The sequence below is a fragment of the Cyphomyrmex costatus genome, unplaced genomic scaffold (assembly GCF_001594065.2).
Source record: "Cyphomyrmex costatus isolate MS0001 unplaced genomic scaffold, Ccosl1.0 scaffold302, whole genome shotgun sequence".
NCBI lineage: Eukaryota > Metazoa > Arthropoda > Insecta > Hymenoptera > Formicidae > Cyphomyrmex > Cyphomyrmex costatus.
In genome coordinates, this window is record NW_017277148.1 from 1151746 (window position 1) to 1171385 (window position 19640).

Consider the following 19640-nt stretch of genomic DNA (forward strand, 5'->3'; position numbering starts at 1 on the left):
AAATCTCTTTGCTCCAAAAAAAATCTTCTTTAAATGTAAACAAGAATTCATTATTATCATTAATTTTATAATAAATAAATCGTTCAATCTATATTAATTGCATTAACATTTTAATTAATCCTTAAATACTGTTAATTTAAGTATATTTTTCTGTAAATTTTGATTGTGTGTGTATATATATATATATATATAATCGAATAAAAGATTTAATTTCAACACTTTATTTCCGTGTAAAACATGATTTTGATATTAAGCCATCATCAGTCAATGAATTATGAAAGACTGATGAGCAAGTTTATGGACCGCGTATTGTTTTCGGATCATATTGTCTGGAAAATGTAACGAGTATCTCGCGTGCTAACGAAACATTGTGGATAGGTACTTGTATTATAATAGAGCTCACAACTACGACTTATTTGTTGTCCGAATTCTACGTTCACTTATCGTTACGCACAGATGGCAATAATAAATTAGCAAATTAAATTAATAATAGGATTAATTAATAGTTAACTAATTCTATCACCAGCTTTAGATAGACTTAACATGATTACGCAGCGTGATTAGTAATTAACAAATATGCGTGATATACTTCTTGAATCAAATAACTCAGAACAATATAATTTAAATCAGAACAAATTAGAACAATACAATTTAAATTGAATTAAATTCTTGAATATATGCAGTAAATTTCAAAATTATGAAATATATACGTTAAATATTTACTCATAATGAAATTTAAAAAATATGATATACAGTACGCGATAAATTGCAGTAATATGTGCGCAATGTAACTCTGAATATTTACCTTGAAAGTAGCTCTTGGTGCGGAGGTAGCTTACGCTGAGTCTGAGGATGCTCAGTCGATCCAGTTTGCTGAGGATATTTTGCTCGAAGGGAAGTAATGATGCTAGAGTATCCAACTCAGCGTTTAATCGCTCTCGATGCCGCTTGCTGGGATTCGACTTTGTCACCCCGTCCTTTTGTGGTGGTTTTAAGCTGCAATGAGACAAATATATTCTTATGTACAATAATTCATGTATAAATTTTAATAAATTGAAAGAAGAGAGATAGAGATAGATAGATAGATAAAGAGAGATAGAGAGAGAGAGAGAGAGAGAGAGAGAGGTTATTTTTTAAATAGACTACTTTGTAACAAATGTGCTAAAAATAGAAAGTTAAGAGAATAAATAAATACACTTATTTGGATATATATATTACACTTCAACTAAATATTTTTTAAATTGTATTTAAAATTCCGTAAAAAATATCAGAACTTTTTAATATGTATGTATTCTACAACTTCAACGATTATTAAAAATATATTAAAAATTAGGACTGTCGCATTTTCGAGTAAAAAAAATGTAATGAGCGGTAATCAACGATACTGCTGATCCGTGGCGATGAGAGTTCAATAACCAGGCTTTTGTTCCGAGTTCCATGTTGACTAGAGGATTAATTTTAATAATCAATTCGCGGCGGCATGCCGACCGTCGTGTGTGCATGGATTTACATTTTACTCTTCATTACTGAAATCAGCGTGCGCTTCTCGAATCGTTAACAGCAAACGGGCTGCGTCCCGTAGGATTTTGATAATTAAAAGATGCCGGTATGCCAACCGGACTGATTGACACCCTGCAGACACGTATGCACCTCGACTCAGCCAGTCTTTAGACAAGAATATAACGTATGCTCGTAATCTGAAGTATTTACGCCGGCGAGCAAGCCACTCGATTCGACGTAAAAAGTGCGCATTATTTAGTAGTTATGACAGCGATAACTAATAAGTGGCTATTATATGTAATAACTTGATTAGCCAAAATTGACATAAATATTTCATAGAAATAAATGAATTTGTCTAATTTCACGCACAAGGAGTAAAACTTTTTTAAATTTCTAAATTAATCTTAAAAAAGTATAAAAACATTATTTTTCATTTTGTTTGTAAGATAAAATTATATATAATATAAAATAAAAGTATACAACACGAGAGAGAGAACGTAAAACATTATTTATCGTAAGCAAAACGAATTACATGCAATTTGATTATTGGAAGATTATCTTTTATAAGAAACATCGTTAATTAACAACATAATTTTTAAGAATTAAAATAAGGATGTTTAATATAAAATAAAGAAGTATTAAAAAACTATACTTTTTAAATTTTTCAATATTTATAATATATACACAAATGCAAAAGTAAAAGGCGACGCTGCGTCGCTTGCAAAATTAATATGTAAACTTTATTTTTAAACAACCCGCTGTCTATTTAATTAAAACGCTCACTACGGAAACCATTAAAGCGTATCATGACAGTTAATATCACACGCAATCTCATCACAATGGAACGCTGACGAAATTAACATTGTAATTTAAAGAACTCACAAAGTATCTTGTACAATGCTTCAAAGCAATAGTGAATGACTTTAATAGACAGAAAAAATATTGTATCTCTCTCTCTCTCTCTCTTTGCTCAAATTTTTGCTCAACTTATAAAAATGAAAGTTATTATAAAAAGTTATAATAACTTTCATTTTTATCATAATTATAAGTCACAACAAACGTAAGTTACGAATCCACGAAGATAATTTTTAAAATACAAACATCTTAAGCTTATCATATTAAGCTTATCAATAAACTTAATTTCACGCTTCTAAAAATACAGACAATTCTAAATTCCTTTAATCAATTTTTCGATTTTTATCTTCGGACACGAATTTTTTTTCCTCTTTCTAGTCATACAACCCAATACGTCCATCGACTCTCGCTGCGCTTAAAGCATCGTAAGTCATGTCGTTAATTGATTTTTGCAGATATACCCCGACGACGCCAATGACTACCTGTGGAATATGTAAAATCAAATTTTACGCATCTCTGTGGCTCCAGATTATTTGTTTAATTGAAGCACTCGTCAAGGAAAACAGCGACCACGCCGTGAGACGAGTACTCTCGGACTCGTCAAAGATACCGCGTTGCTGCGCGACGACCATTCTCGCGCAGACCTATACTTAGGAATAATTATTATTCTTACGTGGTATATACATATATTTAACGGCCTTTGCGCGGCTTTTACTTGCACTGCCTCCGAGGAGCTCGCCAAGGCTGTGCAAGAAAATGAGATGAACATGTTGGAACGATTCGCAGCCAGGACCAGTTCTTATCGCTGGTTATTAAGAAAATAGTGTTAATGAGATGTCACTGTGAACTTTGCCGCTCCTAGAGATGTCTCTTATCTTCCTGCTTTTGTTATGCTACATGTTGTTTGTAAGAAGATTATATAAAATAAACATTCGTTATAAAATAATTGGGCTAGAAATGACTTTTAGTAAAATTATTGTTCTATCTTTTTAATTGATATTTTATTTATTTTAAGAAGATTCGAAAATATGAATCTTTATATCTGGGAATCTTTATATTCTATTTCTATAATAGAAAGCTTCATATCTATTATTTTAAACATTAGATTTAACTCATTTAACATACCTACAGAATTCACTTGCAATAAATAATTTAAAACATAACACAATTTTTTTCACATATTGTACTATTTTAGTTCTAATAATATTTTTATACATTTATTACTGTTAAATCTTAAATAGATAGAATCTTTAAAAAGTATAATAATTTTGATAATATCGTTATAAATTTTATTCTTAAAAAAATACACCAAGGTATTAAAAAATAACAAGATGTTGATACTTAAATCGACAATTTAACCACGTGTAAGCAGTAGATATATCATCAAAGTATATGACACTAAATTGCCTGTAATCATTCAGCAGAAAAATTATCTTATAGCCTAACAAGTCGGGGAAATACCTAGAATTTTATTTTTATCCCTAGAGACATACTTTTGGTATCAAGATAAACTCATTAAAAATAAATTTATTGAAAATTCTTAATTATAGCTCAAAAATAGCTATAATTTTACTGTAATATTTATAATAAAGAAAATATTAATATTTATCATTTTATAGCACATATCACCTGAAAAAGATTTAAAATATACATCCTCTCGTATTTTTGTTTAAAAATTGTAAATAGTAATGATTTATAATTCCGTAATTATCGATATCTTATTACTCTTCTTTTTATCCTCTAATATCTGTACTTGGAGAGGCAGTTTCGAAGTAATATATAAGATCAGTAGCATATGGGTCCAGTGGACCCAATAGGGTTAATACCGGACCCACACCATAGTGCCGCGCCTGCCCCATTCACGGGCCCAGTAATTAGCTTTGTTTTATCGAGGAGGTGGAGGGGGAGAAGAAAGGAAAACGATGTCCGGTGAAACACTAATAACATTCGAATAGGATTATTCCTCGCGGACCTCCCCGTCACGGATAATGGATTTGGTGTCGTCTAATAATTAATAGAGTGCTTCTTGGTGCGGCCGCGTCGCGCAGTATACGGCCGACAATCCCATTCATCACGCTTTCTAACCCCTAAGCATTTTAATTAAACAACATCCTTTTTCAGAACGTACGCTGCGTTTACCATATTCGAAGATTCGCGACTTCCGAGGACATCTTCAACCTCCAACTATCATTCTGTAAATTATCGCTTCAGGAACTATATGAGATATATGAGAAAAGTTAATTGATAAATAAAATATAGTTTTTCTCATACACAAATTTTAATGTCTAAATCAGTACTAAAAATTAACAATAAAGAAAGCGATACAGAGTTTTCAAATAATAACTTCAATTTTGAATTATATAGTAATTAAAAATTGATATTTTAATACTTCATAATGTTAGGCAAGAAATAAATCGTTTATCCTCTAGTTTCGTAAACAATAAAAAAGAAACTCTGTGAATAAAATAAATTTATATTTATATACGCCTAATAAATCACAAATAAGCCTAGTAAATAACAAATTTATGTTAATTATTTATATTTTTATACATATTATCTGTATGCAAATTTAGCTAATTAGTATTTAATTGAGCGTTCTAATTGCATCATTAATATCGAGATTATATTCCATCGAAATCAAATGACATGAAAGTAACACGACTCGGTTAGTATTGCATAACGCAAGGTTTGCTTATGCGTATCGAAAGCGTCTGTAGAAGCGAAAAATCATGCGAAAGTAACTACATGGATAGACCATGGCCGTGTGCACGATTATAGTTACCTTGGAAATACAAACGAGGCCCGACGCTATACCATTATCTGTAGGTATAACATACATACACTGTACCTCGATGACAGATGAATAAAAAAATTATAGATCTGGAGGAACAACGTAATGCGTCCCGCCCGAAGAATATATACGCCATATTATGCAATCGATATTTATTCGCCAACAGAAGTTCGTTTTAGGTTCGAGACCGTTTCATTCTTGCTAACTTATTGAGGACTGGATGAGTCCACCCTTTCGAAACACAAATTTCGATTAGGCCGCAGTATATCATTTTATGTTCATATACGTGCTTGGCGTAAGTATACGTTTTACTTCATGTGAGTAAGCGTTTCAACTGAACGGATCCAACAGAACTCGAAGTCCAGTATTTGCATTTAAAGTTGATCTACAATGTGCTCTTTGCTTACTAATATCTATTGACTTTTTGTCTTTTATTCTATTTCCCCGTTTTCTGTCGGCCGGAGTAGAAGTTGACGAACTTCGGAAAGACAAGAGATGAGAATGTATAATCGTCGGACAGAGTTCCTGAAATTACTATAAAATTCATATGAAATTCTTATATGCACAATACGATAATTAAATACACAACCACGAGAAATTGTGTAATATTAGATAAAATCGTTCTCATTTTACCAAATGACTTCATATGTAGTGAAGAAAATTATTCGTAATCAGATGAAACTGTAAATTAAATATGTAAAAGCATGTAATCTGTGGGACAATAGTCCAGCTATAGTGGTTATCCCCTCGACGTGACATGATTGTGACGATAAAATAATTGCAAAGAGAGAAAGAGTTCAGAGATAAGAAGCAAGAAGAGATAAGAAGCAAAACTAACCTAAATTAACCTTTAGCATCAGAGGCGGCATGAAACGTATAAGAATAATAACAGCTTGATTATTTCATCTTGAGCGCTTATCGATTATTTCGATGGAGCTAAAAGTGACGCATGATTTTAGCCCGGCCAGGTAAGCCAGGTGATAACGTGTCAAGTTCTCGCGCCCCTCCCAATAATCCACACGCATAACGCATTTGTAGTATTAGACCAGTTGCGTAGATGCGTATCGTACTCTGCGAACCGTGACACTGTAACGCACTCGAAACACACGTATATATATTGTATATACTTCAGACTCCGCTTAATGGCCGGCAATGTTGCTGCGGTCGTTAAGGAAAGGTCTCCTGGCAATTTTCATCCCGGAGCACTACCAGGGTAATTTTCGACGTTTTCCTGGAGAGACAGGTTCACCGACTTTTCGAAGAAAATCGCGCAAGAAACTTTGTGCCGACGCAGAGACATATTCCGTATTACATTTGAACGAAATGCGTTATCTTCATGATCAAAGGAACAAAGAGAATGTTGTAGATAATCTCTAATTTATATTGCACATGAATTAAAATTAATGAAGGACTTATTTCGAATCCGTTATATTTTAACAGCATTATTCATTTATTCGCGTATTTGTAAAATACTATTATACATATTAAAATTTCCACGGTTCATCGCTTTGTAAGAGATTTGTATGTTACAATCATTACAATTTACATGATTTTAATTTAAATTTCTTTTTTTTTTAGAAAAATAACGTGTATATGTAATAAATCAATGAAATCAAACTAGATGATAATTTTCGAGAGTGTCTGCAAGTACCAAAAAAACGTAACGAGTAACCAATTGTTCGATTAGGAATTATAAATTGGTTGCATTCTCTCGCCGGCTAATTCCGTAAACGACTGACTGATTAGAATTAAATAACATGAGTTACAAGGTGGCGCGTACAGACGGTCGGAAGCTCTCATTGCACGCCATTCTCGAATCCATCAGGCGGGTAAATCCCAGTCAAGGTTGCCTCGGTGCTCGCATTAAAGTCTGTTTTGTGCACTGCCATCCTCCGCGCGCACTCGCGCGAAAAGCGGAAGACGAGTGGACAAAGAATGGCCGATGACTCGGGACTACGATCGGTCGATATTTTAAAGATTCCAAATAAAATCACGTAAAGAACATCGGTACAAGAAAAGAAAAAATAAAAATTACACTGAGAGAAAAAATCCAAAAAGCATTTCTCTAAAAAATTTCTCATTGACTTAACTTTTCTATACTACTGAAGTTTAAATCTTATGGAAAAACAAAAATTATTATTGTGCTTCGAAATAAATAAATATGCACACATTATGTATCAGATTATTTTCTCTTCCATTTAATTATCTCTTTTCTTACACTGGAAAAAGAGTCTGGTTGTATTAATTGGAATTTTGGTTAAAAATGGACAAAATCAGGATCTTTTAGTTGAAATAACCAGAATTCTGATATTGATATGATCAAAATATTCTGGTTCATCCATTTTCAACCAGTAATTGTTTTCAAATATTAATGTATCTTTTATTCTATTGAACTATCCAATCTTTTCATACATGTGTATAATTTTTCAATTATACTCAACGTATTCGACATATATACGATATATATATTATACTTGTAATAATATAGTATTATTATCTATGTTTGCTTATATGTATTCGCTGACGCTGTTCCACGTCGAGGATAAGAACGAGGGATTGGTCGTTGAAATGAAACTAGGAGATGCGCAGGCGCCATCAAGGGTGGGTCCACTATGGATTTTCGAGGGTAGATACACCGCCGGTCGAGTTCCGGGGTGGCAGACAGCATGGGGTAGCAATGGAAGCTCCCATCGCGGGAGGGATGGTCACCCCGATAGCCCGCCGCATATACGAGGGCAATATATACTTCACAAAGAGAGGGGTGCAAAGGAAAAGCTACCTGGGAGTGCTCGGCTTCGACCTTGGACCGATCCCTTCTCACGCGAGAGACGATGGCAAAACTAAAATGGAACACGTTATCTGTCGTTGCCGAAAGATGGATTATAAATGAAATAGCGCGTTCGCGACTAGTTGGCCTGTATATTAGTGCATCGAGTACTAAATTTAGACAAGAGAAGTGCTCTATCATTGAGATAATCGCATAGTCTGTCAATGAATGATAGATGAGGAATCATATATAAGAATTATATTGTAATTTTTCAATAGACGTAATGCCAATATGGCTTAATTTTCAGGATGTTTAAAAGATCATACAACATTTATAATAAATAGTACACATTATATTGAGTAAAAAAAGCCTTACGCCCAGTTTTCCATTATCTGATTAACTTGTGGTTAAGCTTAATCTAATATTTCATCCAATAGACTTCATCCATGACATCATCATAGATGAAGCTCATTGGATAAAACATTAAGTTAAATCTAATCACAAGTTAACCAGAAAATAAGAAACCAGACTTTAGTGAACAACATAACTCAAACTGTCTCTGAGATATGTATAAACAATTTTATATGTTAATAATATTCTGACTAACTTATTATTTCTTCTACGTGTTGTATGTGAAAAGAGAGAAGTTGAGATAAATAGCACTGATAGTGCCATTTGGGAGAATGTCACCATTGAGGTAATCTCTCATAATCCCCATCCAATTATAATGTCAACTTACTAATTCTAAGTGAAATCTTTCGTTATAAAATTTGTATGCAAATTAGATAAGAGTATTTAGAACACGATTTGTAAACACTAAGGTCAATCATCACATCGCTTATGACACGTAGAAACCAATAAGTCATTTATGGCACTAACATCGTTCATTAGAAACGTTTGAATTTTCGATCTATGTTCACTAAGATTTTTTTTATTCAGTACAGTGTATACTATCTACCATATAAATGCTAACTAGTTCTTTTTAATCACCCTATATGCTATAGTTCTGCTATATAATGTAATAAATTATTGAAATTATAATAATTATTCACTGATAATATCATCAATTACGGAAAGTTTTATGGAAGGTTAATAAGTACTTTAATAAGTACTTAAATCATGATTAAGTACGTATTATCGAAATTATAATCTTAAATTAGCATACAGACGAAAGGAGCTCTTCGTGTGTATTTATTGATTGATCTAAAATAAATTATGCATGCCGAAATGTCTCCATCGCAGTTAATTATATTTTACGCGTCACCGGCTTTTCGTATTCCGTGAGAGACGAGGAATTGATTTTATCGAATCAGATCCTACGAGACGATATTATAGAAATCAGTCACGTGGCCAAAAAATTATGACTTGCTTTATTGTAGATAACGTTCGGGTGCTTTTCAGGGGACCGTATGCGCGATAATTACATTCTACTGGAAAAATGAAAATTTCGTTCCACCGGAAGTGACACGCTTGCAGCCGGCTGTTCACCGTTTCAAAAAAATTATCCAATAGCATTCATACAATAATATATAGGAGACAATAATATATCAGAGAAGTTATGTTCCTTGTTTAAAACGGTCGTAAAAGCAAACGACACGCGTGAATACCGTAACAATTGTCGTAATCTATTACGAAAGCTATTTAACGGTCCGTAACTGACAAAACTCAACACGAGACGGGGCAGTGAATCTAATAAGCGACTATCTACAGCGCGATCTGAGGTCGGTATAACAATACGTTGAATTCACGGCTGCATCCGTTTACTCGGTTCAAAAAGATTCTCTCAGCGTTCATTATGCCACGTTGAACCCGTTTAGAAAAACACTAAACATTACGGTAAAAACGCTTTAAACCATGTTGGAAAACAAAAATTACGAGTAGCCGCTATGAATTGCTGTTGCCATAAGTAAGTATCCTTCATCACGCCACAGGAGGGAAGAGAATGTCGAAAAAACATATCCTCGTTATCATATTGTGATATGCTATCCGCAAAAAAAGTTAACATAATTTCGTATTGAAAATCAATTATATGTAGGTATATAATATACATATCTATTTTTAAAAATTTTTCAGTAAAACTCCTTCTGTGTAGAAAACTGTACTATTCCATACAAATAAGGTAACGCTACTTAAGAGTCTTTTGCGTTTCGCGAATAAAAAGATACGTCTAACTAACTTTATAAGGATGGACCTGCTAATGAGTAACGAGCACTCCTAATAAATTGCGAAAATTGCTATTTACCTAGCTCTACAAAATCATTTCTCGCGGGTCAACCATGCGTGGAGCGTGAAAACGCATTCCACGTATCGTTAGCAGCGCAGATCCCGTTTCCAGTCCACATAACGCAAATTATTCCGTACAGAGTTTACCTCGCGTATATTTTTGCTGTGAAAAATTTGCAAAAATTCTCCGAAATTAAACGCGTGTAAACATCCACTTGCCAGCATTCTAATTGCAGTCGAAGCATTGTTACACGATGAAAAGTTACTCTTTTCTAAGGTGAATAAGTATTTAGATTTAGATGTAAATTAACTATAATCTATATAAATTAACTACCGCAGATATTTTCAATAACAAAAATACTGTCTGTTTCGCGCACATGTTTTAAATTCTATGCGTATTTTCGATGAATTTAAATTATGACTCCTTTTATCTCCTCATGTGGAGCATAGGACGTCTACAGGCCTCTTCCACTTTTCTCCAAGGCCTATATTCGTTTCTCGAATCAAATTGTTTTCGTATTTGTGGATGATTGATCCACAGAATCCTATACCTCAGTCAGATATTAGAGACAAATATCTATCGATGTATACTGATGTATAGGACCTACAATTTAACGCCGAATCCGAACGGCGCTGATGATCATAGGATCTTTTGATCACCAGATCATGGAGCCATTTTTTTGACTCATTAAACGCGAAAATCGTGTTTGGGCGCACGTGGGATTGAACTCGGGTCTACAGATCGCGAGTCAATCGCACTGAGCGGTGAGCGGTGAGCCACTCGACGCCACGAATTTAAATTATATAGAATTGTCCAAAAATTATCCAAAACTGATGTACTTTTTTAAGAGATGATATTCAATTTTTATCACATATTTCATGGATCCTTCAGTTCGCGAACAGCGCTTAGCTTGGCCAGACTATTATAAGTTGCATATACAGCGTTGGAGATCGCCAGCCGCATCTCGTCTGTGCAGCCGGCGCAATTAATTCCGCAATTGTGTAGATTATAATAATTAACTTTTAGGAAGGGAAAAGGAGTTCCGCGACGCTCTGGTTAGGGACGACTCTTCCGGTGGCGCTTACCACGCGTAATAGCAGCACTCTGTACGTCTTCCATACCTGCTAACGTGTCTAATGCAGCGCACGTGTAACAAGAGAACGAGATGCTTTACGCTCCCGTTAATATCACGCGCGCCCGAGAATATCACGTATAATATGCCGATTATGCTACGGATCGTACGCCATTACACGAGGCGCGGGTTGTTGGTCGCGCTGGAAAAGATTTTGCCGATTAAACCCTAACAGGATATGAAATTCTACGTTCTCGGTGCAAATGCAAATCGATCTTAGAGTCGATTACATTAAACGAAAAGTGTTCGGTACTTGCGATTATAATTACGTGATAAAACCATCACGACGAGGAGTTTAATTCATTTTTCTGGTTATCACTGTTATATTGTTAGTAAATAATTAGATCTGTAGTTCTATTAAAGAATGTATAGTTGGCACCAAAAGTTGGTATAGTTGGCTATAAATTATAGTTAAATTATGGTAATTATAAGATTGTTTCTTAGTGTAACTACTTATACATATTATATATACTTACACGGAAAGAATGGTTTTATTTAAGTATGTAAAAATTTTACTAGATATGGCTGAAAATAATTTTATTGGATTGTCAAAATATTTATGCAAGACGCGCAAACTGATTGCTAGAATGTCAAAATATTTTGCAGCAGTGTTCATCAATTTCCTATGTAATTATTTTAATAAATATTGAAACAGAATGGCGATGATAATTCTCATAATTATCTTCCTTGGATGTTTCTTTTAGTTGCTTAAAAAGAAACGCGACGAAAATTTATAAAATTATCTCGTATAAACGTAACTATCTTCCCAACTTTACTGCTGTTGCTTTTTTAAGAAAAGTAGTTGAAAATATTGCATTTTTTACATTGTGTGCCAATAAAAGCAGATACATCTAATTTTGAATTCTACCGATAGAAACTGCCAGTCAAAATTCTTTTCATTGCGGAGAAAAAGATCCGATGCGTCGCGACGCCTAAGCCTCCCCTCGTCTAATGCGGCAGCTTTATGCGGCATTTGTGGTTGCGCGTCTACGATGCGCGTGCGATCTCTCGCACGGCGCTATGTAGAGCGCGTAACTAGCGTGACAAACGGAATTATTATGCCAGTACAAGCGCGTTATCGGGATGATGCGATTTCGCGATGCCGGAACTAATTGAGTATATAGGAGCCGCGATATTCTATCGTGGGGCATCGCGCTTCGGAATAATCGACACGCGAATTTGAATCGCGTTAAGATACCACGAATTCGTCCTGTTCATCGAGAGTTTTACTGCTTCCAATAAAATTAATAATCAAGATTTAAGACAAATATAATTAAGAAAAGTTTACCTAGAAACTGCCAAAGATATATCAAAAATTTTATTATATTGAAATAGTGTACTTTAAATCACAAGGGACTCGATTGCTTCTATTTAACGATTCCATGATCAATTTGTAATTGATTTTTTTCTAAAAAGAGCATGTTCACACTTCTTAAATTATATGTATAAACATCTAAAGACTTTAACTGAAATTTAAATGTGCAATTTTGTAATAAGTTTAAATGAAATATTTTCTACAATTTAAGGTTATATGTGCACGATTTAACGATGTAAATTCATTATCTTTTTTCTTGTATTTGCAAATTACAAGATCAATGATCATCCATTACACATTATCGATGCAAAGCTACTTGAAAAATTATTCCGGTCTGAACATGATTTTCAGGGTACGAACGGCTCCGCCGTTCATACATCAGCTCGTTATCCACTTCTCTTTATCCGTCGCATTTGGCATTAAATTACACTGCATCAATTCACGACAAGCAGCAAAAATATTCGTATCGTTCACATTTTTTCAAGAGTAATTCGGTCATTCTCGCTCGATAAGGAAACGTTTCGTTTAAAGCATACTCGTACCTATATCCTTTTCAAGAGATATGTTCAAGACTGAAATAATTGTTCAGTAAACAATTAAAAATTTTAAATAATAATTGCAGAGATGTAGGAAAAAAGAAACCACAGTTCAATGTGTTGCAAGAAAATAGACTTCTACTAAACTAATTAGCAGCTAATTAAAAAATAATTTTAGATTCAGGAAAAGAAGAAAAAACATAAATAATGAAATGCTTTTGGGGCTTTCACAGGTATTATCTTCAAAGACACCAAAAGATTTGCGGTTTTGCATAATTTATGATGTATGGCAAGAATATAAGTTGTACAGTTAATTTCAAATATGATTTTAAATAAAACACGAGTACATATATATGTAAAGATTAAAGCGACAAATTTACTTTTAACGAAACGTTTAAAAAACATATTACTTATTTCGAGAATAAATAGCTGCTCCGATATCACGTGCGATAAAAGATTATGTCCAATAATCATATACATCTTTAATAGACACATCTTTCTTTAAGAAGAGGACGTATGATTTCACAAAATTTCAAACGCTACAAATCAAAACGAGCGTTTTCGCTGATCGCGAATTTTTCGTAATTATTAAACTCGGTATAGACATTGCTGTTCACAATGTTTCGAGCATGCGTGCGTGCGTGCGTGCGCGGGGAGCACAAAATACAGCCTGACGCATACGAAGGTTTCGTGCCGACCGCCGGCTGCAATTGCATTCTCGACGCGCTGGACAGCGTATTGTTTGACGTCGCGGCTGAAAACCACTAATTCGGGTGTTTCGGGCATTCGGCCGGCATTCGGCGCGGCATATGGCCGATTGTTTGGCACAGGATGTCGAAAGTTGTTCCGCTGCCAAAGTCACTTTCTTTCCTTCTGGCCGATACTTACGAAACTCTACGTCCAACTTGAAGTCCGATACGTTTCCGTTGCGTTTTTTTTTTTGTATCGACGCGACGAAAGAATAGAGCGGGTCATCACGTCTGCTGTACATTTCGGCATGATATTTTATGAGCGGGAAAACGTATGCAAAATTAATCTTGCGTAAAATTGCATAGAAATCTCTATTTCTAAGTAAAATAGATAAAATATAAATCGATAAAATTAGTATAGAAAGAACAATTTTACTGAAGTATTTAAAAATTTGCTAGATATAGATTTAAAAATAATTTTGTATTATAAATATATTCTAATTGTTCGCAAATTATATCTTATCGCTGTATAAATATATTATTTATGTATTAATAGCCACGAATATAAGCAATTGACTTAATTTAATTTTATTAAAGTATCAAATTAATTATGTAAAACGCTCGAACAAGATGAACAGTACCACAAAAAATTTTGGTATTCTAGCAAAAAGTTTATAAATCTAGCTAAATTTTTAGACATTTTAGAAAAAAACCTGCCCGTAAATGCGTGAAAATGAACAAGTTGCAATCAATTTCAACAACCAACCAATAAAACACTAAAATGCGTAAATCAGTCTTTATTTAATTTCTTAGGTATACGCGAGCCTGCAAAATAATAAGTCGATAGGGAAGCAGCACGATGTTCACGGTCGGATATGGAGAGACAAAAAAGACGATTTCCAGTATCTCTCCTTCGCAATTCTCGTGATCAATCACATTCGAGTTACGACGCTTTCGTAAGAAAAAAGGGCGTAGTAGACGAGCGATAGGTGAGAGCAAAAAAAATGGGAAAGGCTACTGGATACTCTTGATAGGGTAACGGTAGGATAAATTAAAGTCAGATTAGGGCAGCTTCAGAACATGGCCGTACGCCTACCTGGAGCACACTTAAAAAGTCATTAGCGGATATTGGGCTGTGCCCATTTCTCCCACACTCCGTGTTCAGAAACAACGAAGTTTATAATTCACCTTGTAATACACTTTCTCATAAAAATTAGAAACATTATTTCTGTAAATCGACATAATACGATATTCACCGACTATCATTTTACTTGCATTTAATTTTATACTCTAAATATTTCTTTTTACTTAATATAAGATTTGAATGATGTTCGTTCTAGTTGCGTAACTTACAAATAGTTTGATACAAATGTGTAATTATTTAAATATTTTAGATCTTTTTTCAATTTCCTTCAAATAAAACTGCATGTAGACTAATACAAGTTACATGTAAACCGATCAATATAGGAGGAGTTCGTTATACTGTCTGTTTTCTCACAGCACTCCAGAGAGAAGAAGTTGAAGATCGCTGAGACGAAGTTGCCCTTGCATTTGAATGCAGTCCACGAGTCGTTCGTTAGATATCGCTGATTTAAATTCTGCGATGGCAGCTATCGAAAAGACGAGTGATCCCGAGAAGGATTCAGTAACTGCTGAAGAGCACCCGAATACCTGAATACATTACTCGATGGAATGCTAATTGTGAGGCATTTATTATACTTTGTACAATCACTGAATCCAGATTGTGCGTAAGTAAGTCTTTTTTCTCGCACATGCAAATCGAATTTCTCTCGAATGAGTACTTACAGTTACATAATTAATCTAATTATATAAAATTAATAATTACTAAGCTTGTTTATTATTTTTGATACGTTTTATCAATAACTTTCAATTGTATATAAATTATGTGAAAGATTATATCATTGAAAAGTTTTGCATCATTCATCACATTTACATTTTTTAATAAATATTAATTTTAATCTTGATGATCGCAATAAACTTATTTTCAGATTTACATCTAACTAAACATTTAAATATTTCAACGAAATCGTTCTTTCTATGTAACTTTTATCTCTATAGATTTCCTAATTATAACAAGTCTTTAAATAGTTATATTAAAATTGAACAATTAATTTTTATTTAATAAAATTAGATAGCTTTTGCGCACGCGCGCGCATACACACACACACAAGTTAAACCTAGACAAACAGACAGTTCGTTTATTGGAGCTTTGTTAAACCTAATTCTATATGAAGACTGGGAATCAAACTTTAGTGTAAAAAAAATGAGTTCTGACACGGACAGTGATTTAAAATGAGGGTTCTACGTGATAAGATATTTCGGAGATTTTTTTTAGTATTCAAATAATGGAGAGAAAGAGAGAGAGAGAATAATCTACGTTAATGTTCAGTCACCAGTATTATATAGAATATTTGCTTGCTTATATTAATCAAGTTTTGTTTCTAAATATGCATGCAAATATAATTATAATTTCACAGATCGTTTCGAAGATCTCAGTATCGATCACAACTTTATACGATCATTTAGACGGCTTATCGATAAATCCACCACCGTCGGGGCGCGAGAATTGTCGATTTACGCAGCAGCTGGCGGCGAGTTGATTATTGCAGAAATCGAAGATATCACGGCGTTGAGATCGGTGCTCAATTCCGTACAATTAACGAAGATCCGTGAGGCCTCTCTGCTAAACGTCCCACGCCTTGTGCCTTGGTTTACGATGCTACACCGGCAACGTTATTCCCTCCTCTGATCCCTATCGGCCATTTCTCGCTACGCCACGACATCACGATTTTGCACGGATTTCCGCCAATACGATTTCTCTGCGCAAATGTGCGACAGCACAATGTAGAAATTATATATAATAATTTATTATAAAAAGCATGATATTAGAGATGGCATATTAATTTCCATCGCGACAAACGTTGCGACATTTGTTGCGCGCGTGAAAACTGTAAAGGAAATAAAAATCTCTCCTTAATAATTTTGCTTTTGGATCATTTTATTATAGAAACTCTTTCAGAGTACAAATGCATGATTTTATTCAGATATTCATTTATATCTCATTTTTCTTATCACAATCAAATCGACTGTAATGCCAGTTATGCATCGTTTCAAAAGAACAGATTCTATATATAAAATAATTGGCATATGTTCAAAAACACGAATAATAGGAAATAAGAAATAACGATCTATAATGGTTGAATTTTTATTGCTTTATTAAATATTTATATGTAAATATAAATTTTTATATGTAAATATTTTCACATATAAATTTGTATATACTATACAATGTGCATATAACATATATACATACTATTGTATATTTGTAATCATTTAAACTACACGCCGAATTAATTTCACACGAATAGTCCACAAATTAAAAGATTTAAAATTAAAATAAAATGCTAAACTATAAAGGTAGTTAAAAATTTAATTACACGTTCTAATTACTTTGATATCAGAAACACTTATTACTTAGAAATCATTGTTGATTCAACGTTCGTCAAACTTTCTTTTCCGGCAAAATGGTAGAAAGCCTCTCTTTGATTCGTTTAATAGCTCTATATTAGCATTTAATTTGGAAAAATATGAAGTTAATGTAAAACACATCACGCAAAATAAAATCTTTAATCGAGAATTCCACATATTTTTTATAAATATATTAAATGCGTGTTAAGTGCATTTATTAAAATCGATTCTTTAAACGCTTTATGTGTTTACTGTATATGTATGTTATATTTCCTATGCGTTTAAAGTGCTGCAGCAAGTATGCATTTATATTTTGAAGAAAGAAAAAGAAGTTGCAGATAAGTACAAAAAACGTCGTTAAAACGAACGTATACGCCTTTACGAATATTGTAAATGCATAAGTATGATTTATATAATACACATAAAATTGACATACGAGATATTAATATCTATTACGTGCGAATTTATTCACAGAACCGGCCTCTAATTATAAGGAGGGAAAAAGGAGTTAACGATAAAAATTCATGGATCTCTCGAAATCGATAAATCTGTCGCGCGGATTTCCAATCAGATATACTGGACGCACGAATCGACTTCGTTATTTCTTAGGAAATAGGTAGCCTCCGTGTTCGCAGTGGGCAGTTAATGGATTGCCTTTTTTCTGAATTTCCTGTCACTGGTAAAATCCCTGGCTCACGGCCTAGTCACTTTGCAGTCGTTGAAACCGACTAAATTATGCCGTGAGTTTATAAATCGTATCGCCTCGAAATTCGACGAACGCGAAACTCATGCTCAACTAGCTAATTGTAGCAATTTGAATTGATTGGATTTGTTCCTACTTCTCTAATCAGCAAAAACAATCTTTCCCGCCAACACATTCCCTCTACGTTTATTTTGAAGTCCAGATAATAAAATCTAATGTGAAATACAAAATTTCTTTAATTTCTTCGTCTTATTTAGAAATATTCTTTAAATAATACACTCGATTTTTAAATAAAAGTTTTCTTCAAAGAAGTCATCCGTATTATATTATGTCACATAAGAATTATTATTAACATTATTATCGTAATATAATAAAAGTATAAGAAAAAAAATATCATATAATTAAAGCGGTGAGCTTATTTACACAAATATTAATAACAGTAATAAAAAATTGTATTTAATAACTATTTTTTATAATAAGAGATTAAAAGAAATACACAAACTAAACAGTTTTTTTTTCCACTCACAAACAATCTAATTAAAAATAAGCAATAACAATGCCTCGTTGTACTACCGCATCACATGATGCAGCGTTAGACTGGCAAATTCATTCTAGCCGGTTTCTTTCTTCTTCTCTACATTCTCTCCCTTTCTCTATCGTGTTCGCTCTCTTCTCTCTCTCTCTCTCTCTCTCTCTTTCTCTCTCTCTCTCTCTCTCTCTCTCTCTCTCTCTCTCTCTCTCTCTCTCTCGTGTGACTGCACGACGGTATGCCGAATTTCGAATTTCGATCGGGAGAATTTATGGCGACGCGTTCGCGAGCGGGGTTAGCGCCGATCCCTAGTAGCTGTCCGTGGGTTCGGTCTGGAGAAAGAGAGAGAAAGGGCGAGAGAGAGAGCAGTTCTGCACCCGTCGGGTTTTTCGGCAGTCGGAAGATTTGTGGAGCCCGCGTTCGAGACGATTTAGATGTTCATTTAATTTAGTCCTCGGCCCGCGGTCGGCCACCGTGGGCCAGGCGGGACGCGCGCGCTGCCATTAAGAGCACCGTGGAAAAAACGAACGGCGAGATGTAATTTATATACACGTGTTCATGTTTCATTAAAATAACGTATCGGCCGGTCGCGGCCGCGGCATTAATTCGTGCCCCGGTGCGCTCGATAATTATTAAATCACTTATACGTATATTGTACCCGCGGTGCCAGGAAATTTTTCGCGTGTCTCTACGAGCTCGCTTCTCACTCAGATTCGCTCCTATTAACATTAATTTATTGTTAAGTGAGACTTAACTGATTCTCAATCTACACATATATCTAAGTATAATATACCATAAATCCAATCCTTAACAAAGCTCCAATAAACAAATTGTCTAGGCATTTAATTTTTGTGCAATAACTACATAATTTTATTAACTAAAAGTCAGTAGTTTATTTTATATTAACGAAAATATTTCATTGAATCTGTTTCAGGTAGCTATTATAAAAATTTAGTAGCTGTTATCAAATTGTTTTTTCTGTGTAATATTATTATTTACAGAAACTAGACTTGGAGTAAAAAATTTATAGAGGTAATTACACAGAAAGAACAATTTTGTTCAAAAAAACTTATAGATCTAAAGATAACTTTGAATTATTAAACAATTATA

The 19640-nt window shown here is 33.8% G+C and overlaps 1 protein-coding gene across 1 annotated transcript in view; it reads right to left on the reverse strand.

Moving 5' to 3' along the window:
- ss (aryl hydrocarbon receptor spineless) overlaps positions 1–19640 on the reverse strand; it is a 196433-nt gene that overhangs the window by 122408 nt on the left and 54385 nt on the right. The window contains exon 2 of the mRNA XM_018542076.1: positions 806–996. Within this exon, the coding sequence (XP_018397578.1) occupies positions 806–996 (191 nt within the window). The remainder of the gene's footprint in view (positions 1–805; positions 997–19640) is intronic.